The sequence below is a fragment of the Opisthorchis viverrini genome, assembly GCF_000715545.1.
Source record: "Opisthorchis viverrini unplaced genomic scaffold opera_v5_25, whole genome shotgun sequence".
NCBI classification, from domain to species: domain Eukaryota; kingdom Metazoa; phylum Platyhelminthes; class Trematoda; order Opisthorchiida; family Opisthorchiidae; genus Opisthorchis; species Opisthorchis viverrini.
In genome coordinates this window covers 2,929,663-2,954,223 of record NW_008751681.1, presented here as the reverse complement: position 1 = coordinate 2,954,223, position 24,561 = coordinate 2,929,663, and the positions used below count along the sequence as shown (strand labels likewise).

At 43.3% G+C, this 24,561-nt stretch overlaps 2 protein-coding genes across 2 annotated transcripts; both read left to right on the top strand.

Moving 5' to 3' along the window:
• Window positions 1–268: 268 nt before the first annotated feature.
• Window positions 269–17,691, top strand: T265_02190 (hypothetical protein; the record flags this gene model as incomplete). The annotated part of the gene is made up of 3 exons (XM_009166364.1): window positions 269–396; window positions 4,013–4,145; window positions 17,647–17,691. 3 exons carry the CDS (start codon window positions 269–271, stop codon window positions 17,689–17,691), a joined length of 306 nt encoding a protein of 101 aa, XP_009164628.1.
• Window positions 17,692–19,125: 1,434 nt separating this feature from the next.
• On the top strand, window positions 19,126–23,091 carry T265_02189 (hypothetical protein; the record flags this gene model as incomplete). The annotated part of the gene is made up of 1 exon (XM_009166363.1): window positions 19,126–23,091. The coding sequence occupies one exon, from the start codon at window positions 19,126–19,128 to the stop codon at window positions 23,089–23,091; it is 3,966 nt and encodes a 1,321-aa protein (XP_009164627.1).
• Between the last annotated feature and the right edge of the window lie 1,470 nt (window positions 23,092–24,561).

The window sequence follows — 24,561 nt, the reverse complement described above, 5'->3', positions numbered from 1 at the left end:
TTAAGTGATCACCTGTCACCCAACAGTCAAAAGTGAGACAGAGGCAGCAAGACGTCCGAAAATGCTCAACAGCTGAAATTTATCATGGAAGATCAGTGAAAAAGATGACCAAAATGCAAATTTCGTTATCTGACAGCAGCGTAGGTGATTCATAGGTAATTTTTCGATAGCCACCAAGAGTTGTGCATCAAGTCAACACAAATGTCTCGGAATACTTAGGTGGGACTGAGCCAGATAGCATAAAATAAACTGTAAATATAGCGCAAGCATGCAGGAAAACTTCTCAACTATGAGCATCCGCAGGATTTTGGCGGATAGTTTGCCTCAAAAGGAACTTAACTGGTCAATCATCCCTTTTTCGGACTACTATGACGGGCAAATTTTCAATTTTGAAAGGTGAGAGTAACTGGACTGGATGTGTTTGCACCAAAACTCTCTTAGTTTAGTGACAGTCTTTTGGAAGACATTATTTTACACGGTGCAAATCGTTTGACAAAAGTGAGTCGTTTCTTCTGCACTTGATGGTGCTCTATTTTTGTCACACCCTAAACGAATAACCAAGCAGTACATCACTTAAACTCTATGGGGGCATCAGCAGTCATCTTTAGAATAGCTGCAGTGTTCTCGCAAATGGGTGATAAACTGAAAAATCTGGTTACAGCTGTCCTGTTCAGCCTACGCATTAAAATGTGAAAGATTCGTGCGCCAAGCTCCATTGAAGGGAATCTGTAGTGCTCTTCTACGTTTTACTACTTCAGCATATTTCGTCGTATGTTGTGCAGACTTCTGCTTTCTCAATAGCTTTCTGCCCCATTGTTTAACTGAATATGCCAAGACTAGTGTATCTTTCGGCAAACCTGGGAAATAGGCCTGCTGCTCCAAATCAGACGGCACCTACAATGATCTTTAGTTCCGTTTTCCTGAATATTTAACGATGTAGGTTGCAGCTTCAACTTACGGTGCCTCAGCTGATAGCTCGTGTTAACTGTAACAAAAGGTTGTCGAAGACTTAAAGTCTCCGGGTTGCAATACTGCTGAATTTAAGACTTTCCTATTCACCCTCCTGACTTACGCGGCCAGGCTTACTCATGTTATAGTGGGTATGAATGTTCGCGTTCACGTTTGCATCACTTTCGTTTCAACAGCTCCTCCTACTGTCCTTGAGAAACTCTTTCTGTGAGCTCACATCAAAGGAGGGAAGTTCCAGACTGGGGTCTTGCTCTAACTGGGGCTCATTCACTGTGCATATCCTTAGACTTGCCATGGTCTGAACTCCGTGCATCTGACATGCCAGGCGAACGTGTTACCACTACTTCACCACAGCAAGCTGGACGCATCTGAATTATCGCTTCTGAACAGGCAGACGTGTTCAAGTCTGAGCGATGTGCTTGGTTTGCCTGACGTCTTGAACGACCACCAAGTAAATGTCCTGGTTGTGCCGATGTCAACCTGGTTGTGTCGATTGACCGTGCTAATCAGGACTTCCCAGTTAGGTGACTCTACGGACGCTTGAAATTTCTGCCAATTTTTTTCTCATCATTTATAGGTCACTCCGTGATTTCTAGTATCCATATTCATGCTCATTCGAACAGTCTTCTTCTTGGCTGGATATTACTATCCGAAGATAAACGGCCTTACTGTGTTCGGTGTATTCCGTTGTGACAGGTAAATCCTATAACAGGAACCAGTCCTTGAAATGGGATAGAAACACCTGCATAAGAATGATACGCTACAAAATGTGGAGCGTGGACGAAGCGGAATAATGAACCATCCATCCGAACGTGCAATATTCTGACATAAAAGTGGAGTCATACACACATTACTGAATTAACCGTGGATTTAGTTGAATATCAACTGAAACTTCTGGCTCTGATAACTTTTAGCTAAGCGTGGTGGATTATGGATTCATTATGTTTCACTCCTATGCAAGCAAGCTATCTTTGCACCCCAAATCGGTGTTGATTCGACAAGTTTAGAGCATTACTGCAGCTTGTACCAACTCTGAAGTACTCCAAACGGGTTTAAGACGCAAATGACCGTGATTGACGATTGTTAAAAAGGTTGTTTCAGTTCCTTTACTTTTCCCGAGGACACAACTAATGTTACTTCTTCTCCTGAGCCTTGAGGAATCAAGGACATTCTATCTACAGGAAATGTCTCTGCTATAACTGTGTGGTATTTGTAAAAACCTCCCGGATTCTCTTACCTGAGGGTCACAAGTGACCAGCGCTACTGTTAGTACGATCGGGAAGGCTCAGCTGGACTAAAAGTGGCCGTTTTATATACGGACGAGTGTGCTGATAGTGACGAATAACTGCGTAGGTGTACTTGAGGGGGTCCCGACTTAAAGGTCTGTTGAGCAAAGAGAGTGCTGCGATTTGTTTTCAGGTGCTTATATAACACATCAAAAACAGTCTCAAAATATTGCCCAGCTGCCCAGGTCAACAGAAGCTCTGATTAGCATGACCTGCTTCAAATCCACGCTCTACCCAATGTCCATCTCGCCAAGCAAGACACCAGAAGTATTAGGTCATTTATTTGCTTTTATTACGTTCCGGATTATTGTTTTAGTTACATTCTACAGAAAACTGAACGGGCTTGAAGTGAGCCAGTCAGCACGTACATGAGCACGTATCACACGCACAAGCATCAATTTAACTGACTGTTTCACTCAGCGAACAGAATGATCAACGACAACATGTTGGAGGATGGACCAGGCTGTACTCGCACACACCTATACATACACCGAACTGTTCTTACTGCATACACTTGGACGTGACTTCAACCAACAGACCTATTTTGCAGCCACCTCCCCTCTCCCTCGATTCTCTATCTTTTGTTCTCCACTTTCAATCTATACGGCTGAGGCTGTCACACACACACTGCACATGCGTGCTCGATAGACCGATCTGAATACGTAAGACGAAATAATAGACTGGTTACGGGTACTTGTCGCCAATTGAGACCAGTATGTAACAAACTGAGAACAAGACAAATTACCCTGTTAGATTCATAAAAACTGCGAACCCTCTTGTTCGTGGTAGTGGCTATACTGGTGATGGTGTTTGTGGTAGTGTTTAAACCAACCGAGATTGGATTGATACAAACAGTTCTATGAATCCGCCTGTAAGTGTGTGTGCGCGCGCATGTATGCTTGCACTGGTGATTACATGCAGCCATACTAACGTCACCCGGTTTCCCAGGTATCTGGTACGGTACATTTCGACGGCCCATCAGTGTCAGTCATTGGTCGAGTGTAGGTGATTCATTTAATAGGTACGTAGTTGTGGTCGTTTACAAGGCTGTTTTCCAAATCTGAACGATTGTGGTTAAGAGACTGTTTTGTTTTTTTCCTTTTCAAAACTGATACTTTTTTGCTGTCACTGTGCCCGCGGATGAGGCATCATTTACAGTGTGTTTGAACGTGCCTTCTCCAAAGAGCCAAGTGCACTACATTGTTAGCAACGTTGTTTCAATTTAAGTTGTGGTCAGTTGTGCGAATGAAGTTATCGCAGCAAAGGGATTCCAAATGAATAGACACAATGATCCATTAGGCCCATAGACCCATAGACATCGTCACGACCAACCGCGGGTTTGCATGCGTTGTGTAAACAACTCGGGTTTCAGTCAATATTCTGGGCTTAACCTAGGAGGAAAGGGCGGAATTACGAAACTTATGGGCTGTTCTACGTATTCACTCCGTAGTTCAGCGCATTTGACAAAGCTTGCTCCTAGTGCGTCTACAAACATTCGGGAAAAACTAATCACATATGTTTTCTGAACTATTGCTTCGCCGCTACCATAAGCTCTTTCCCGATCAAAAGTTGTGCCTTGACAGGAATTGTTTTTGTGACCTAGAAGGAAAAGCCAGTCGGATGGAGCAAAATACTGTGAGTACCTCAGATAGCCTATGCAAGCAAATTCCAGCTTCGTCTAAACATTCATTGTGAGAAGGAGCCTTTTTAAGAAAAAAAATCATTTTGTGAAACTTCCACTTCCTTTATTCTTTCAGATGTAACGCCCTTTCGGTGCCTAGCTGCCATGCCACCCAAAGGAAGCATGAGGGCTGGGATACTGCCAGGTTGCCCAAGTCCAGGCAGAGAAAATCGAGAGCCGGAGGTCGGATTCTAACCACGGACCTACGGGTCAGTAAATTTGCGTTCCAACCTCTTGATCCATCTTGCCTTGATTGACTTGCTAGAATGTTGTTGCTCATTAAAACACCTTCGTAGTCCTAAAGCATTGTGATCTTAACCTACCCTTGGGCCTTGGATTGCTTTGATCCTGAAGAACCTGAGTGTCACCTTTGCGCTGACTGACTCAGCCTCAGGATCAGTGGAGTGCACGTACGTTTGGTCAGCAATAACTAATCGCCTAAAAACGTTGTCATCAACTCTTTCTATACGCCGAAAAATAGACTTTGGAATGTTTATTTGATCCACTTCCTGATAAGAATTTATACCACTGGGTGCCACGTGGCTGACGAATCACATAACATTTTTCCGAAAAAAAACTCATGAACATTCAACAGCTTGTCAATTCTATGTCATGGATCCGATCAGTCGCCTTTAGCTTGCCAATGACGGTCACCACAACCTAGCTTCAACTTTTCTATCAAAATCTTTCCAGCAAAACCTAGGGCGCCCAAATTTGTCATCTGAGTATAGTGGGGACTTGTCACTCACGACTGACATCATGCATCCGTGTGTTTATTTTGACGAACTATTCTGGAGTAAATCATTCACGACTGCTCGGGCAGGAAAATCCTACTCATTTGTTGATATGATCAACCCATGGCCTAAAACGACATGAGGGAAGAATGGTGTTACTCTTTTCAGCTACAGTTGTCAAATAAGTGTTGTCTTTTAATAACTGTCAGGTAACTAAGTAGCAACCCTCATAGTCAACAGTGTATTCCGTTTTTATTGGTTGCTTGACTCTGCTTTACCTTCGGACATTTTTAGAAAAAAACGTAGCTTGACTTAGTCAGTTTAAGGGACACATTCAAATACAAATACACTCATCGGCATACCAACCTGAATCTTTCGTTTATGATATCCTGAAAGTGAATCTACTGCACAAAGGCAGCCCAACGTTTCAGTGAGCACAATATTCGAGATATCGCAGTAAATTTCCATAAAGGAGATTGATCATTAGGTTGTTGGAAACCCTTCGACAACCAGTGATTGGTTTTGCCCTTAAACATCACCAGGTAGGCGAGTCTCCCGGGTTTTCACCAACCTAATGGTTATGGGCTGCCGAAGAGCTTTAAGCAAACGCGTGAGCAGTTTCGCTAATGAAAGTGTACCGCAACTTATCGAATATCGTACCAACAGTAACATGAAACGACCACTGTGCAGCACATTCAGCTGAAGATGAGTAACCTGTGAAAACCAAATCGATCGAATTTAGTGCAGTTTGGGTTCATTTAGAATATAATTTTGACGGAAACTGGGAGACCACGACTGCCTGATGAGCTTCAAGAAAAGTGAATCCAATCTTGGCTGTCGAGGTTTTCATCCATTTGATTTTTGCCGGGAATTCCAGAAATGAATTGGTACTGAGTAGCTATCGACCTACCTAACAGGCCTGGCAGTTTGGGGATAATGAATATAGTGGACCAAAGGAAAGGGGATAGAATAGGAGTCCTCATGTGCTACATGAACATCATTTTATATATTGCATATAATATGCATTCATCTGCGTAAAATTAACTTACATTATTGCATTTGGTATGTCTCACCTGCGTCCGTGCTGAAAGCGAAACTTAATTTATCCGCCTACTTCATGGTTGGAAAGGTTGAAGCAGGGTTACAGTTGGTCGTCGATTCAGCAAATAGAGGAGACTTTCTACTCGAGAGTGACTTTATTTAGAGTATTGTTGTTCACCAACGCACTATGTGGTCGGCATTCACTGAACGTCCCCCCTATGAAGTCCTGGCTCCGGGTTGCCTTGATCAGGAATGTTATCTGAGGTTGGATAGTGATGGGAAAGGGGAAACAATATCAAAGGGAAACATTTCAGTGGATATCCCAGTGAGAATTTGAGTCCCTTCTATATTTTAGTGCCAACCTAAGGAATATTTTCCAGTAAAGAGAATAGAATCTGCAGGCCTCCTCCCCTTGTCAAACGTTTCGATAGGATCTTATGGTTGTTTGGAAAAAAAGAAAATTCAGTCCTTCAGCTGGAGTGAAAGAGGTTGTAATTGGCATACATACTTCTGCCAAGGCATGAAGAAAGAATTATGGAAGATACAATACCGAATATATGAAGAAAATTCTTGCTGGAGCCAGGCCAGCTAATATGTTTGTCCTTTTCGGGGAGTTTATCCTCTTCAAAGCGCGAGAATTTGGTTTTTACCAGGTATTCACTCAGAAGGTGATTATATGTATCGGCGACAGTAGCTCAAAACTTTGGACTGGACTAATCCTGACGTAATATTTTGGCTGTCATTAGTGTTCGTGGACGATCGTGAATAAAATTTTGTAGTTTACGGAGAAGCACATACTTTAGCCGCTGCAAGGCAAATAAGGATAAAGCAGAGTAGCCAAAAAGAGATATTACGTTGATAGCAACGGTTGTTTGATTATAAGCTGGTACAGTTGCACAGCACCCTTCCTCATAAGCACCTGACTGTTTTCATTTTCAATGTATGCGTCACTCAAATCTTTCGTTCCACTCCAACAGCTGTCCACGCAAACTAACATGTATAACCCATATTCACAACCCATCATTGCCATTTTCACTCATGTAAGCGCATCAGCCAAAGTTCTTTGGCGACACTGCCTGTCCATGTTTTGCGATGATGATGATGATCAACCCACGAACAAACACATATAACTCGACCAAGTAAATTGCGATCTTTAACTGAATTTCAATGAGCGGGAACCACCTCAATCATGTGCACGTGTCCTATGGGAGACATGTTACCGTTGTTTCAAAACAGACGGTGGTGATGACCAGAGAGGCGTTCTGGTCCAAGCTGTTATTACTTGAACTATTCTCGTGTGTCACATGTAACTAGTACAAAAGCCCAGTCTACTTCACCTCAAACATCTCCCCACCTCTCTCACGCAACATCGAGCGCCATCTGAGGTAGAAGGAGACAATTCGGACTGGTCATCCCGCATCTGCTTACGTATTCCGTCGAACTGACAGCTCGTTAAAGCCCAACCTATTCTGTATGTGGTGGTTGTGTGCACAGGAGGGGGGGTTGCAAGAATTCAAGTAGTGGTAGTCAGACAGAGAACTCGCAAATCGAGTGGACTGAGTTGTGTCACACCAGTTGGAGTGGAAATGTAGCGGGCATATATGCTTTTAGTTTCCCTTGTCACTCCACCGGACAGGATCAACCATCAACTTTCTTAACCAGTGCGGACCCATGCCGAGTCTGGCACATTGTGTGGGTAACGCTTAATGGGCACTAGAAAGCACGTTACATGGCCGCACAGTATGACGCTTGCCCGGTGTAGAGAGAACATACTAGGTGTGCATGTGCGCAGACAGTTTGAATTGGAGTAGGATCTGTTTGTAAATGTGTTTGCTAATGTAGCATAATGAGCTGACCAGGTACAAGCCTAAATGAACCAGATGCTTAAAATGCGTTCAGTGGAATTTAAATCGGTGAAATCTACGAATAATATACCGTTAGTTACTTGGTTTCAGATAATATTGCTCTCTGGATTTAGCATCATGACGGATACCCTTTAGTTCTAGGTCCAACCTACTTGAGTAGTGTAACTCATTGACCAGGTAGTTTCATCACACACACACACACTTTTAACATCCCGGGTGACTGTAACTGTGTTGTTAGTGGATCCTGCTCCATCCTTAATCATAATCTGAAAGCACCAAGTATTCCCACCAGAAGTACATGTTTCAAAATCCAGGATCACACAGCTACGTTGTTTTTGAGGTACCCGTGAATGAAGATAAACTTGGTATAAACTTGGAAAACCGTAAATTTGATGTCATCCCTTCTGAGATTAGGATGCTCATATAAGGAGTTAAGATGCTTAAGTGGACAAGTGGATAAAAATAAATGTAACAGTTTACTGAGCAATACTGTCGGTAAAGACAAGAGAATTCTCGGTGTAAAGAAACTTTTGCATCGCCGCTAAGCTTATCGTTCAAAATCTGAAAGAAAAATTGGATGATAAACAAGACGGGAAAACCCCCCCTTTAATTGGTCAGTGAGAGGCGGGTTTTCAGCCTAATATCTTTCATTTAATCTGACCAGTCAATTATTCATGGAATCAATTCAAATCTCTAGCATGTTTGTTTTTAGTCCGACAACAACTGGTGAAGGGGAACCACAATATTAACGCAGGCCTGTGAACAATGTATGCATTGGTTTGTGTGTTTACATGCCAGAAATATAGTGGAGCAGTGTCTTCGGGGCTTCATGTTTAAAATTGCACTTTTAGGCTAGACTGAGGTGAAGGGTAACGACCGAGTTATTAGGGAGAATGATTGTGGTTCCTATTTTGGGAGATTGTATGAAATAAAACATGGCAAGAGCTCACTGTACACAACTCATAAACTGCTTGTACAAACCCGAACAAAGACAAACCTTGACAAGCATGGACACAACCAGACCGCAAGCGACATCACGGGATTTTTATATGATTGGCAGAAGTGCTTTGGAGACGCTTGTTTAGGTTATCAACGAGAGAGTCGCTAAGATTGCTGGATACCTTTTCTCAGTGTCCTGTCTCTGGTTGCTACGATTCTCCAACAATTTCCGAGAAAACATCAAATCACTCGTTGAGTAGCAAAGGAAAACCAAGCTCTTTGGAAAAAAACAATGTAATCTGTCAAAAGTGAGGCGAGACGAGGTGACTGGATGAACATTCGTTCTTTTATGGCTGGTGCAAAGATTTTGCAACAAGCTGGCTACGAACTGTCAGTTTCCATACACATTCCAGTCTGCACTAGATGCAACTACGACTGCAGCTTTCCCAAACCGTAACTTACTCCTAAATTTTTCGACTCTGGTTGTGAAACGAGTTTGATCAGATATCTCGCGAATGATCTAACTAGTAACGTGCTCTCGATTTGAGTTTCTGACCCCAGAATACAAATGCAATCACCAGAAAATATCTTTTTCCGGAATCGTTCTTTGTCTGAATGAATTCCACTTGCTGAGTATCTAAGTTGGTTAGAAGTGCCATTGGAACTTGCAATTATCCCACTTAATAACGCTATAAAGTGCATTTATTTTCGTCTAACATTAACGCAAGACGTTTTCTCGGTATACTCGGTCATAAGTGAACTCGCCAATAAACAAGAGATGAACATATCTAGTGGGATTCCTCGAAGAAGTCCCTTATATAGTTGGAGTAGTGAATTGCCATGTAGTGAGCAAAAAATTCAACATCCAATAATTTGATTTTTGTCTGAATTTACGTTTTGATCTACCAGGAAGCAAAACTCAGCTTCAAAAAGCAGTTTGGGCGATTTCGGACAACTCTCCTGTGAAATACTTGTTTGCAACGGAATACTGCTTGCATGATGTTGAATTTTACAGAATTTGCGGGGCAACAGACAAGTGCAGTTTTTCCGAGAGGGTAACACAGCCTGAAGTACAGAGTCATACTAGGATCTAGCTTATTCTCGGAGTTGTTGACTTCAAATCCACGTTATCCTGAGTGCAGCGGAAGTTATCTAAGCTCTGGTTAGGATCTGCACCCTGAAATACTCGTTAGTGGACTTTTAAGGAAGTCAAACGTTGCTACACATGGCGCGGCGGATAACAACATTGTTTATCTGGTATAGAAATAGTGACCTAGAAACTGTAAGATGTGTAGAGTTATATGTGACCTCTAGAGATGATGGTTCTGTGCACCTGTATGATCAAAACAGCCATATTGGGCCAAACTGCTTTGCCGACGACAATGTTTCAGCTTTCAGTGCGGGACGGCAGTAACACTAAAAATTTAAGTTGAATAAACATGGGTTTGTGTTGATCAAATTGCTTCAACAATGCAGGGCCGACAGGGTTGTGAGAAGGCTTTTGAGAAACCACCCACATGCTTTCAAATTCCACTTAGTTACTGGTGTTTTAGAGCTCTTCACAGAAGATATCCCGCTGTGCTGCCGAATAACTTGTTGCAGTTTAATTAATCTATTCTATGGAACTTCTATGGGATGCTGAAAATTGAATGCTCGAAATGCCGGATCGGTCGCGATTGATCCTGTACAAAAACAACCTAGCGCTGATTGTTCCTTTTTTCCGATATAGCTAAGCACCGATAAAGGTTGTCTTGTGAGAAAGTATACATGCTCGCAAGCACACCCACTTTTTTACATAATGTTATTGCACACAACACAAAACTGCGTTACACTCCAAACAAGGTGTGTGAATCACGACCCAGCTCCACAGTCTAAAAACCCGAATGTATTGTGTTTTATTGCATGTGCTGTTGTGCGTGTAATCGTGCCTCAGCACGGCGACCCACTCTCTAATCAGGCGGTCGCACGGGCATACTTGTTCGAAGTGAGTGACCCAGTAAGAAAGCACAAGATTTCTAAACAAACTCGATTCTGACTATGGTGTATGCAGCCACTGTTGCTTGCTAGATCTATCGTCGTTTGTCTGTGTGTGTGTGTGTGTGCGGGCGCGCGCGTTTGGGCCTCTGAGCACTATATGTGTGTATGAGAGATATTCGAATGACCGTGGTAATTATGCGTGGCGCACATGGTCCTCCTCTGGAGAAAATTTCATTCCATTCAATGTCGCCGCACACACACACGCTTTGTTGGAAGCTCTCAGATTTTTCTTGTTTCACCATAGCTATAGACGAGTACATACAGCCATGTAGTGCTCATTAAATCACGAGGGCTGTCGTAATCGAATTTCTGCTCATGATCCATTTGAGTAGATAGTGTGCAATACATAGATAGGCGAATGTGCTGAATTGTCTTTGTTTCACAATCCTTTGAATTCGTATGGATGTGCACATAAACTGCGTTGGTTTGCGTGTGTGTGTGTGTGTGTGTGTGTGTGCGTGCGAACCCTGAGATGCGTACATGAAAGTGCTGCTAGGTTCCTTTCCACCTTGCATTCTGTGAGAGGTCTTATAGCAGCATAGCTGGATTGTACTGACTTCAGTCTAATAATTGGGACAGTGGCCAATGTGTAATCCATTACTCCGTGAAGACTATACTAGTTAGTCGAGTCACTGAATCTCAAGAGCTAGTCACCGAGGATTTTCGCTCTAGTTAAACTGCTCAAGGTACTCAAATTAGACTATCTATTTGGTCTTCTAACGTAACTGAATGTGTTTGGTTTTGGGACCCGCAGTGGACGTTTATTGTTTCAGATAGCCTTACTTGTTGGAGGAACAGCAGACGGCACCCCGCTAGTGCCGACATTTCTCGAATTAGCCATGCGAATGCATATAAACCAAATTCGAACGTTTTTTGGCTTAATGCAACAAGTGAAGTTCCGAAAAGACGTTGGGGGCGCGCTTTACCCTGTATGGTGTTACGCAGTTCCTTAGTGCTACTCATCTAGTTTAGTACAGTACCGTACATTTACCTGAGGTTTGTGCGTATGTTTGACTTTGTTGCTTTCCTATAGTCTTGTGGGCTTTATGAACAGAAATTAACGATGGATTGGTAAACGAACCTCAAGGATTGTGCTAAAAGATGAACGAATTTTGCACGTGGAAAACAAATTTGGATGACAATTCAGTGCTTCTTTGTAAAACCACCGTCTAGTGAGATTAACTGAAATCTGGTCTTTCCAGACGTGTTAGTATGTAGTGTAAAATTTCCCACATTCCTGCGAAAAGGATTGGGAAAGATACGAAGAGTTTAGTCACGTAAAGCGGATGCTGTGAAACATCGCATTACGCCGCGTTACAATAGCACCCTTGAAATATTGGTTTTGCATCTACATCTCCAAACCAAGAACAAATCTCCAAAGTATTCTCATGCGCCCTACGCAGATGCAATGCTTAAGATGGAATCTCAATATTTCTCCACACTTTTGCTATTATCAAATGCAGGAAGAGCCGAAAAAAGTATCCATTCTTATCACTTCGGCAATGAGCTGGCGGTTCGGATACATTTCAGCTAAAAAAACATATACACTTATATACAATCTGTTAATGTTATGATTCTTATGTACAACGATGACACCTGACCAAGAACCACGGTATGCATATGCATCAATTCCCGACCATGAGGTTTTCCAGCGGACGGTGAATTTATTAGCCGATGAAATCATAAAAATGATCCACAGTCTCCAGGACACTCTAATTACTTAGAGTAATGGGGAAGCTGATCCTAATATTCGTTACATCAAAAATGATGAGAAAGCCGGGGACGAAGCGAGAGATATAATAGTCGACCAGAAAATCTGGTGTCCGGATGCGCCCACTTTCATTGGAATTACTGGATCTTCCCGAGATGGAACGATTCATCATGACTTTAAACCACCAGAAACAAAGCTAAACTCTCTTCAAATTTTCCTTCACTTCGAAGTTTCAATAACGAAGCCTGGGTTCACTTGAGTGTTTGGGAATTATTAGATACGGTCCATCGGGATTGTAGCAATTAACTAGCAGCAAATATAGCATTGCTATTTATGCTTCCCAATAAATAGTGTAACATTGCCAACATGCTGATCCTTGGGCCCTGGCTAGAAAACTCAAAGCCTTCCAAGTCGAATATCGAGTTCAATGAACTTTTATCCTAATCCATTTTGTAAATCTTAAAATCGGGGTACTGCTTCCAGATAAGGGAGTAAGTAACCTCTCAGAAAACTTCCATTTTCACTCAAATGAAAGTACTGCACTCTGTTCTTGGGGAACATTAGTGTTCAGATACCCCAAACTGAGGCCCGAATGGGCTGAATTCATATCAGTACGGGTAATGCTTTTCGGTCAGTCCACTAGCCGGTTATCCACTGGTTTTATAGATTTGACTAAAACAAATGAACGAACGGATACCACTCCCGTTCACCTGGTTAGTCTTATTTTTGTCAACAATAGCTGTGATACGTATGCTCAAAAGATAACCCTCCTAACCAACCCACTTGAGGTCACTGAAAGATGCTGCAGTGAAACTGTCATTCAAATATTCTGCAGCCAAATTTGGAAGGACGCCAGACTGTATAACGGTCGCTTTTTACGTGCTCTAAATTCGGTCAAGAGTTCGTCCTGCGTGGAGTAGTATCGTCAAAATTGCCAAGATTTTCAGGTCTCTATAAGCATGGTTGTGTAGCTAAACCATTAATGAAGTGGGGTACTTCCACTAGGGCCAGGCAGTGTGCCCACATTTGGGAGAGGAAGAAGCACACTTAGAGGGTCTCTGTCGTAGCTACGCAATCATCTTGATTATAGCATTACATCCTGTTCAGGAAGGTTGATAAGGAAATCGGTAAATTTGGGAACTCAGCAATAAAAGCTGCCAATTTGGAATTTCCTGCAGGATATACTACCCAGTATTTTGAAAAGCGGAAAAGGACAGTTTCAAACAGTGGACTTAATTTGTATTTTCAACACACTATGTAATAATAAAAGTTCTGAGTAAAACAGGGGCGATAAACAGTCTGGTATTTTAGGTCTTCCACGGGGACTGTCACGGTTTTCGGAACTTACTCAATTCTCGCCACATGACCTCCAGAGCCCTGTTTATTTGCATATTACGTAAACCAACAAGTAAGAAAAATTCTCAAAAAAACCAAACGAGGTACAAGCGAAAACAACCAAGGTGGCATATTTCCACTAGTGGTTCTTGATTAAGCTTGAAACATTCTCATTTTCACCGGGCTGTGTGACTGCAACGATCGTTGACCTTCGTTGACCTCCGTCAATATGTCCTGTCCGGATTAGTTCTGCCCGTGTGCAAAATGATCCGACTGGTCTGCAGAAAACACCTGCTACCCTAATCCAAACCCTATGAACAGGCAGTAAGTCGGTGGATTAGTTCGGTAGTACAAAGTGAGGATTAATCTTTGTGATTTAAGTCAATTGTCTGATTAACTTTAATTGCCTCGAGCTATATACCACATGTGTCGAAATGTATCCTCATAGAGAGCGAGTTTGCATTGGATTTCACCTCATCCAAATGGTTCCAGTTATGAATATCTCACGATCAGCCATCATGAAGAGGCACCTGAGAAGAAAATACATGCAATGAGCAGACGAGCTTCTACTTTCTCAGGTTTTCTTGTTCACTCGCCCAACTCACGTACAATCCTCTTAAAACGTTTCGTCACAAAGCGTCATAGTGCGTATCAAACAGAACACAACTTGAAATACAAATATTCACCTTGATAGCAAAGCCGTTTTTCGGCGAAAGCAGGCCAAGTCCTTAGTTTACTTTTGGACGCACTTCTTATAAACTCAAGGTAAGGTGATGCGCGACTGCATGTATTCCCGTTCACTCATTTATCGACGGAAAATTTAAATCATTGGAATGAAAAAATCGTTTCAGATCCTTTGAAAGGTAGTTAAGTCTGCTAAGGAAGTTCAGCTGTTTCATACAAACTTCCGCAAACTTCCACGCAAACTTTACGACTCCTCACTGTTTTATTTTTACCCAGGAAGAACTACTGACATGTTCGGCCATTAGAACATCCTCTGGTCGTTTACAGTATCGATTTCTCAAAGAGTTATTGTGCTGTCATAGGTAAATATGATTTTAAAATCTGCCGATACTATCTGCTGGAATAGATATAGAATCCGTTGCCTGTACAACGCAAAAGTGGTGATTCTGGAGCAATCTTGCTGCGGAGTCCAAACTACCACAGTCGGACAAGCAGAGACTGCATGAGTGGTGCTGAATGGGATGCGGCCTGCACTCAATTGGCGTCAAGGTTGATCCGGAGGAACCAGTTCAGCGAACGGACGTTTCCAAACTATCACTGGACCAAAATTGATGGCATAACAGTGTGTGCAGGGAGAAGTTCCCCACCACTGAACTACAGGCGTCATACATTAGTTATTGCGCACTAACAGACGAAACATTAACCATGTTTATGAATAAACTTGCGACATTCCCTTCACAACATGATTGATGGTACCACGGACTTTGGAGCGGAAATATGTAAGACAGCTACTGGCCAGAAGTAAGTTGACTTTTAAGAAGCAAAATGCCCCTAGGAGAACTAAGTACAGTGTTCCAGTACACTTAATATCGTCCTTAAGCATAAATAAAGTGGCTTTTTGCCGATGCAGTGAATCCACTTGACGGATGTCACAAATGAGAGATTTACCTAAGTTTCTTCTAGACGACATCCTAAATCTTAAATTGGCCTCTAAGAACGAGGTACGATTAATGAAAATCTATGGACAGCAGCTACTCACTGAGCTTCCTAATTGACAGAATCCATTATCGGTACCTGAGTAATTTCTATCAATCTCCTAGGAAGAAAACAACCCTTATATTGTCGCAAAGAACACTGGATTGACCCGGCGGACAATAGGAGTTAGTAACTTGCGTACCCGGAATTCGCTCATCCATATATCCCACAAAACCCATTAGGCATCGCTCTGTCAAGATTTGGATAGATCACTCAAGCAGTTTAGACTCTGCCCTGAACTGAAGTAGTAGCTCTTCTTTTAAATTTGTTCATTCGACAGTGATAGATGTGGTCTGGATTGATCTATTATTATCTCAGGGGCAGAATTACTGTCAGGTAGAGTTAAAACAACGGAATCTCAGTCAGCCAGTTTTTCTCATACCGAAACAATCCCAAACTATGTAAACACAAGTTTTAAGCAATGTGTAAGTTTCGGGGAACCATTTTATGCACTCTAGCATGCCTTGATTTCGGTGGTAGCAGCACATTATCTCCGGGTCCGCTGGTATCTGAAGTGATGGCTTTAGGCAAGCTTATGTCCGAGCAAACCGTCCTGTTTCTTACTCGGGCTGACAACGATGCAAAGCAGCTTACAGAATGCATGTTTTATTTTCTGCGCCGCAACAGCACGATTTACATTTTCTTCACCCGTAACCGTTTGACGTCGTCTGAAATCAGGGCAACTCCTAGTGGCTAAAGATTTCATCTCGTCCACAGTGCTCACTCCTTGAAGTGAAATACCAATAAGCCCCTCTACCTTTGTAAACCCAATTGAGCGAATAGCTGAATCCGCGCATGAACATCCTGAGTTCAGTTTCCATGATATCTTTGAAGAAGGTAACCTCTCCCGTTTTTACGGTCTCTCTCTCTCAAGCTACACCACTATCCGTTTTTCAGCAAAAATTAGTTACCAGGTTTGAGACTGCAACCAAATCAAGTTTTGACATAATTTCGTTTCGAATTCATTCTTCGATGTAGGGAATTTTCAAGATGCAGCGACTGCTTTGCCGAATCTAACGTTGTACAAGATTCGTCAACCTTGTTGATGTCTGCCCACATTACGCAAACGCTTTTCAGTAGGCTTATGATCAGATAGTTTCATCAGGACGCTGCGTACGCATCGTTCAGTGGATAGCAACAAAATTTTCTTTATCATTTTCCATTTCCTTTGGCTCAGGATGGTTTAAAACACTAAATCAGTCTTGTCGGAAAGTCGCTGAGCTTTGTGAAGTATGCAATGTTTCCCAACAAGGGTGAAACAGCTGTACAATGCTTCATGGATTTCCAGAATAGATAGGCTCGGGTTGCAGAGCAAAATTTCTACTGAAAATTATCACTCTCCTCACCACCAGAGGCAAATAAATACGTCGTGTGAATTGTCTTGTTCATTCTCGACTCCTCCATCTATTTCACTGGATTTTCGCCTTGTCGATAGCCGGTAGTCTTGATCTTAATCACTGTGGTGAATTAACAAGGGTAGTCCGCGATAGCATTTGTTCGAGAATTATTGAAACTGTACCCTCAGTTTGTCGGCTTGTCTGCAAGACTTCTTAGCACCGTGGGTTCTCCATAGAGCTGCAATAAATCACGTTTTTTTCAATGTGTCGCTACCGCTGACTGCTGACGCAAACGGATACTCCAGTTCTCCTGAACTTACGCAGACGTTGACTGTTGTTCTCAAGAGCACGAAGGTTGTGTATTGTATGATCGTGACTTCACACAACTAATATCAACGCATTCAACCTACTTGATAATGATGGGATACTGAACCCACATACTCAAGCGGACATCTTCGGATGATTGTACAAATATCCGGAAAAATCCGTACGAACCGGAACATGAGGCAGTCTGGTGCAGCAAATTCAGATGCCTAAAAACATCATTAACGAGAGCTTCAGTGGGGTTCCAGGTGAGCCTCTCGCAAAACTGAATTTGCTTGCAACTTCGTGTATTTCGTCAATTTCGTGCAATTCGGGTTCAAGTGGAACATAAGGTTGACGGAAATTCGGGGACTGCGCCTACCTGAGGAGCGTGAAACCGGTCGTGCGCTGTCGAAGAATTTCCAGCAACCATAAGAGTATTGCATTACGTCTATACGGTACCTGTTTCCCCGGGGTAAATAGCAATAATGATCTGTTCTGATGTTCTGATGTTAACGGAAAGAGAGAGTCGAAGAATTTCCAGCAACCTTAAGAGTATTGCACTACGTCTATACAATACCTGTTTCCTCAGGGTAAATAGCAATAATGATTTGTTCTGATGTTCTGATGGTAAAGGAAAGAGAGAAGAAAACACGAACGGAATTCCCTATTGTCCTGTTACCTTATAGACTCAGTATGTTCTTGCAACCCATATGAACTTTGCCGGTAAATAAAATCCGGGACCATGACAAAAGTCCCACGGTGTCAGTCTTCTTCTTGAACAAATTGCTCGATCCACCTACCCGACTAACGCTTTGATTCCTTAACAAGGAACTCTGCAGGCCCTATGCTTCTCTTTGAATAGAAAGTCGCATGCATGGATTTCACGCTCAACCACCGCTGCATGTTTAGCTTTGTACCCTGTAGTAACCTGCATCCGATCCGTTTTTGCGCACTGCCTATGAAGGAGGTCTTCGATATTTTCAATATCTGCCTAACCAGGAAAGAACATAACCCTTGAAGAATTTAATGCCAACTGTGCTTCGCTTTTATTCGAGCTTAATAATGGGCTATTTTGGCTATTATGTCTCATCAGTATTGTTCCAGACTTCGTCCACCGTTTGTCATCAGCAATTGAATACTCATAGAAAGCCGCTGTAAAGTGTGTATTGAATTCGCCCCAGAATTCGTCAAACTCATACTGAGGTACCAAGATAGAAAAAGCTGCAGACATTATTTGGTTTGAATTTCTCTGTATCTGGAACTCGTGAAGTCTTACAATGCGCTATCCAGGATGCCAAATTTTGTTGCATAGTACTCTCGGAATGTTCGTCGAGTGGATGCTTTGTCACCTAGTCTTGTCGAAAACATAGGAGTGGTGGCTTTCCGTCGTTTGGCTTAATTTGAAGACAACACCAGACTGTACACCTAATCCAAGAAGAACGTTTCCATGAAAACTCGACTTGGAAGTTTCATGTAGTTTTCAGAGACAGACATTAAACGTTTTTGTCTGCGGTGTGTCTGGCCCACGGCGCAACGGATCGGAATGAACCGATACGGCACATCGTTCAAGTAGTAGTTTCATTGGCCTAAACGCATGCATGCGTGGAGACATAAGAAAGCACCTGCATCGTGCCATAAGGTACAACAGCCTACCAGAGCGATCGGCGCATTTGCGCTGACGCACCCAAACGCACGCGAGCACATGAACAGGCGTGCGTGCATACACACACATACACGCGCTTTTGGGCCATTAGTTTCAGTCCATACTTTATGTGAATTGATGGGTTAAGGCGAGTAGGTTATGTGAGCCTTTCGTTAAGGGTAGGCGGATTAAACAGATGTAAAGATGCTAGGGGGTCTGAAATAGGGGTAGACAGGCGGCCAGGCAAACTGACTGGCAGGCAGGCAGCATCGCGCGTCGCTCATTATGTACAACCAAATACCGAAAAGTTCAGATAGTCCAATACCATACATCCTTGCAACACGCGTCAGTTCACCTGTTATGCAGTTTTGGATTTCAAACTGAGTCTGCGTCACTCGGCTAGCACTCCAGTGAGTAACGCTTAATCACTTAACTTGGTCCGGTGAAGCAACCAATGTCAGTGATATCACCCGTTCCCCTCGAACCTCATTCTAAAACAAAGAAACAGCATTTCGTCCAAAATATGGAACCCAACCACGGACAGCAAACTTCTATGTACTCTTTACGACACACCCCGGAATCACCAGGACTTCAAGCAAATTCACGTACTTCACCAGTCGGTTTCATGCACAGAACTTCATCTGGAGAAAACATTGAAGAAAGAACGGCATTTCAAGCGAAACAGGAGGAGGGTGAGTCGCATTTATCAGTATCATATCGTGAAACCAACAGTAGCAGTTCACATGAACCCAGTCCGAGAAAACGGCACTGCCCAGATCTAGCTGACATCGTCTCGTCTAGTCCTCTGTCGAGTTCCAACTATTTGGTATCCAATAGCCTTCCGTGTCCGTGTGGTCGAAGCTTTAGCGATTCTACGAATTTTATTGAGCATGCACGTCAATGTGTTGAATTTGCAAAGACGGCCACCAGTTTCGCAGAAGCTGCCGCAGCCGTCGCGTCATCAACTATCCTAAATAACAGCAGAAATTCTTCCCCCTTGGCTCCTCCGGTTGTGTTGCAAGGTTCTCATAGAGGAGACACGAACAGTTCTACGAATGGGAATGTTCCCAGGCTACCAGTAGATATTCCAATTCCGGCATCGTCCAAGACTGTCTCCAGTAACAATACCTATGTTAATGCACTGGATCTTTCGTTGCGTCCAGAAGACGTCTGTGCAAATACCTTAACTCAGTGTCCAGACTGTAAATTTTCGGTGAAAAGTGTTGACAGCTTACTGCATCACTTCGAATCAGAACATAATTTGAAAGGAAAGTTTACCTGTCACTGCACAGACACCTTCGGATGGCTGCCAAATCTATTAAAGCATCAGCTCAGATGTAAAAGAACGTCTGAAACGCGGGGTGGCGAATCAGATACGGTATTTGTCGGTGGACATCATAACCCAGGGTCAGGTAGTATTCGTGATCGTCATCCACCCGCTCCAAACACTGTTGATTTAATGTCAGGACACAGGCCTCTCAGCTGTACTGGCTGTGGTCGAGGTGGGTTCCAAAACACCAATGAACTTTTGAAACATTTTGGCCAATGCAATCAAATGGCTCCTCAAACTGCTTCATCTAGTGCGTCTTCTGTGCAGAAAGTAATGAGTGGGGAACAGAATAAGCTATCCCCATTGCCATCCCACTCATCAGTTCCTCTGTCTACAAACGGAACGTCCCCTGCCCCTTGGAACCATTTCTCTGCATCCTCTGCACTTTCTTTAAGCCCTAATATGTTTCTCCCAACTACGTTTCATATGAACAAAGGTTATGAAATTGGACGATCATCCCCCACGAAAGAACCATCACTGACTCGTTTCCCTCTTGGTCTTTTACAACCTTTGGGAATGTGTGGACTCCCAAGAGGAGGTTCGATGACACATCAGTATTTCTCGCCAAAATTGGGATATCCACCAGCGGCCCCACCACCTACAAACTCGATGACCTCTAAGCCCTTTCAACGTGGATCTTCTTTGAAGACAACAGATTCGACTCCTGACTCATCCATTGGCAACATAGACTTGTCAAGGCCTTTCAAATGTTGCCACTGTATAAAAGCTTTCAAATCCAAAGCTTTACTTGATCAACACATGCATATTCACTACCCACCGAAATACACCTGTCGTTATTGTGCAAAAAAGTACCGGTGGCCTCCAGTTTTCTACCACCATCAAAGAACCTGCAAGAAACGACCACCAGTAACCAGTGGCACAAGTATAGACAACAACTCAGGAGGAATGACAGTTTCATGTGCCCTCAATTCACGATCACACACTGTAGCCGCCAGCGAAACTCCGCTTTCTTCCACCATCGGATCAGGACGTTTTCCTCCAATTTCTAGCATCTTTTCGCACAACGCTTCACCGCAAACTGGGAAAGTACCTTCAAATCCAATGGTGTTGTTCCCACCCTTTCCATTACCATTGTCTCATAATTCGAGCCCTCCGGATTGGTTTTCGGCCAATAACATTTCCGAAACCCACTGTCACTCAATGGCTGAAAGGGAACCCATGGGTTTCGCCGCACTGGCAGCGGCCGCAGCAATGGGTGTGCGTTTTCCGCTCACACCTATACCGCCACCATTGGGATTAGCAGATCCTTACATCCGCACCCAAGGCACTGCACAGACGTCACTGCCATGCATTCCAGGCACAACGCCATACAACAATATTCAGACAACACCTCTCATCCCGTCTGGATTCTTCTCCCCGTTTTTATCCACGACCCCCTCAAGCCAACCGATGACATCTCTGAATTCATCAGTCCCGCTAATGAACGCCACAGCTAATACTGATCTCAAACCCAGCCTACCTCCGAGTTTATTGTCACCTACAATCAGCTCATCACCGGACGGCTGTGGTCGGCTAGACAAAGTAACTTCTTCATCGCCCAAAGCCTCATCGGTACTGCCTCAAGTGGATCATGGGGTCCTTAAGTGCGTATGTGGAACTCATTTTGAAGACATTACACTATACTTAGTACATATGCCTACCTGTTCAGCGCTACAGCATCTTGTGAGCTTGGATCCACTGAAAAAGGCTTCGGAAACAAGGCAGAATTTGAGCTCCCCCTGGTTTCCCCCCGTATTTCCATTATTACCCTTTCCATTCGGACGCGGCCATTTTCCTGTAGGATCTAATCCATCCACCGAGCTGCAACTGGGGCATTCTGTCAAGCAAGGCAAGGAAACCGATGGAGACGAACATCCGGTGAGCCAGAATTCTGTTTTGGAGATTGATGAACTCCCAAGCCAGGAAAGATTTACCGTTAGTAGGTTGGCGGAGAAAATGAAGACCGAAAAAGGAACAGATCTCAAGAAAGCAGACGAGACACATGAGAGCCGACTGAACTATCCTATAAATGACTCGGGTAATCACATCTGGTCTGACTTGTTTGGTTCACCTGATTTTGCGGCGGCTAACCATCATTCCGGAAAAGATTGTGGCTTTATTCCAATGCAAACCAAAACAACGGTAAGCGGAACGGGTGAGTATCAGAAAATAAATCAGGATGTCCCCAATCCTAAAAGACCTACGGAGACAGACGAAAGACAAGACAAGTCGGATCAAAACGAAAATGACTGCAAAGGTCCCCGTTTCTTCTCAGATCAAAGGGGACTGAACCAAAATCTTTTGCATTACTCGAAAAACTTTGGAAGCTTTCCTGAATCATCTTCGAAACACCTGGACTCGTCTACGTCTTTGATGGCTGCGATGGCGACTGTGCTGGCCAATGCGGCAGCTGCTGCAGGTTTCGGATGCTCTGGATTGGCCAGGACACCTGAGACTGGAAGTGACCTACTTGAGCAGTCTGAGTATGCACTTCCATCGACCCCTCTCACAAATGGAATGGTATCCCACAAACTGTGTGTGCAATGTGGAAAGGAATTTAGCTCAAGACTTTCGCTCAAGCAGCATGTTGAAGGAAAGCACAGTGCAGAGGGAAAGTATCAATGTCCCGGCTGTGCAAAACGATATCGATGGGGTGCATCCTACTATTATCATAAAAAGTCATGCGCAGCAATCCGGGAACAGAGTTCCCCGGTAAGTGACTCGAATGGTCTTAGTAGGCAATTGTCACAGGAGGAAAATTCACCCAATGCCTCAAGTGACTCTCCTCTGAACTTCCACCAGAACGGTGAATGTGACCTTTCTCCTAGCGTGATTGTTCAACGCTGTTTCGATGACGACCGGGATTTGCTTCGTATACCTTCAGAACGGGGGAAGTTTGGCATCAAGACACCGTCCAGCGATCCTATTGAGGAAACGATGAACTGTGAGGTGACGGACAGTGCTAGAAAATCCAGAGTTTTGGAAATATGGCCTGTGGAAGACTATACAAACCAGTTTCCTAGTCACTCTACCCTTCTGAAAGAAACCTCGCCAAATGGTTCGGATAACTTCCCCGAAGTGAGTCCAATTTTTTCGTACTTTTCAACCCTAAATGGTGCTTTATCATTGGATGTTGTGTTCGAATGCACCTTAAGGTGACCTCCACCTTGACCCAAGCTAGAAGGACATCCGTCTATCTAGATTGCCTGTTTGTATAGCAAGCTGGTGGGAGCGTGAGATTCTGTCCGTTTGAATTGCCGATAGAATAATGAGCTAAAATTTGGGGAACCAGCCTAACCGGAAAGATATAACGACAGTCAAACCGGCAACTTTCTATTAATTCTACGCTTAGGAGAATTTTTTCTGCGCAGATTTTTGAGTGTGATGATCGGTCTTGCAAGTGAGTTATTCATGATTTAATTCAAACACTGCTTCCACTCTTGGTACTCGGGTGGGTTTCTGGCCTATTGAAACATCTGCTATCACATTCTTATCGGGTTTCTAGAGGGAATTTGAAACAATCAAGCCCTCAAAGGCTTTATAACAGTATAAATCGTAGGTCTTATAAAGCCTGCCAACAACCCACCGTGATTTCTCTACATCTGTCTCCTCAGATAGACGATCTTCTACCTTAGCTGAAGAGAGATTTACTCACTTATCTTTAGAGGGGAGTTCAACAGGTCCTCAAATGAATCATTATTTGAAGACGTTCTCAAACTGAATGAGCTCCGTGATTCTGACTGGAGGTTCAGTTAGGCAGATATGCATGCTAGCAAAATGTATTTCCTCAGTACGCTTTACCACCATTTCAAAACTACCCGCTACCGAAGAGCCTGAAATAGACTGAAACTGATAGTAGACTGCCTGCAAGTTTTAGTCAGTGAAACAAACAGGCTGTTGGAAAGACAGTGTAGGTTAACCACGAACTGAAGCTCAGCAGACTCTCGTAACAGACATAGCATTCGTTAGCCTTGTAAGCCTTTTAAGTAAATGGAAAGGTTGAAAATCGGTCAGTTGACCTTGGAAAGAATAAATGAATGCTTATAAACATCATCAATACTATATAGAATTGTCTATGGCGGTGGAACTTGCTTCTCGGTGACTTTTGATCCGCCGTGGGATACGTTCACTGCGAATGAATTGTGGAAAAGCGGCAAAAATTACAACGGATGGTTAAGAGTAGCACACAATCCCTACTGCTCAATTCTTATGGAAGTTTGTGCTCATTCCATTGCCAGTGAACAGGTAGTGAGGCCTTCCATTGCGTTGCATCTAGTTTTTAGCTAATTTTGATGTTTGATAAAATGATCTTATCCAAGCGGAGTCACACACCTATTTGCAAGCGAATTTCGTTTTAACAGTAGACTCAGTGGAATATTGGTTGGAGCTCTTGGTAATAATCATTAACTGATTAGGCCATGCAAAGTCTACTCCGTGATTTAGTTGTGGTATTTTTCAAGATATCGGAGCATCTTTCCTGACTCAACACTAACCGGAGAAGCTTCGGCAGTTCGCTGCGTATTCAATCCTGTACAGCTTAATTTTCATCACCGAATCCCAGTTTGCAGCAAATTTCTACATATTTAAGCTGAGCGGATTTTTAAATGAATGTGGCCCGCGTTAACTGCC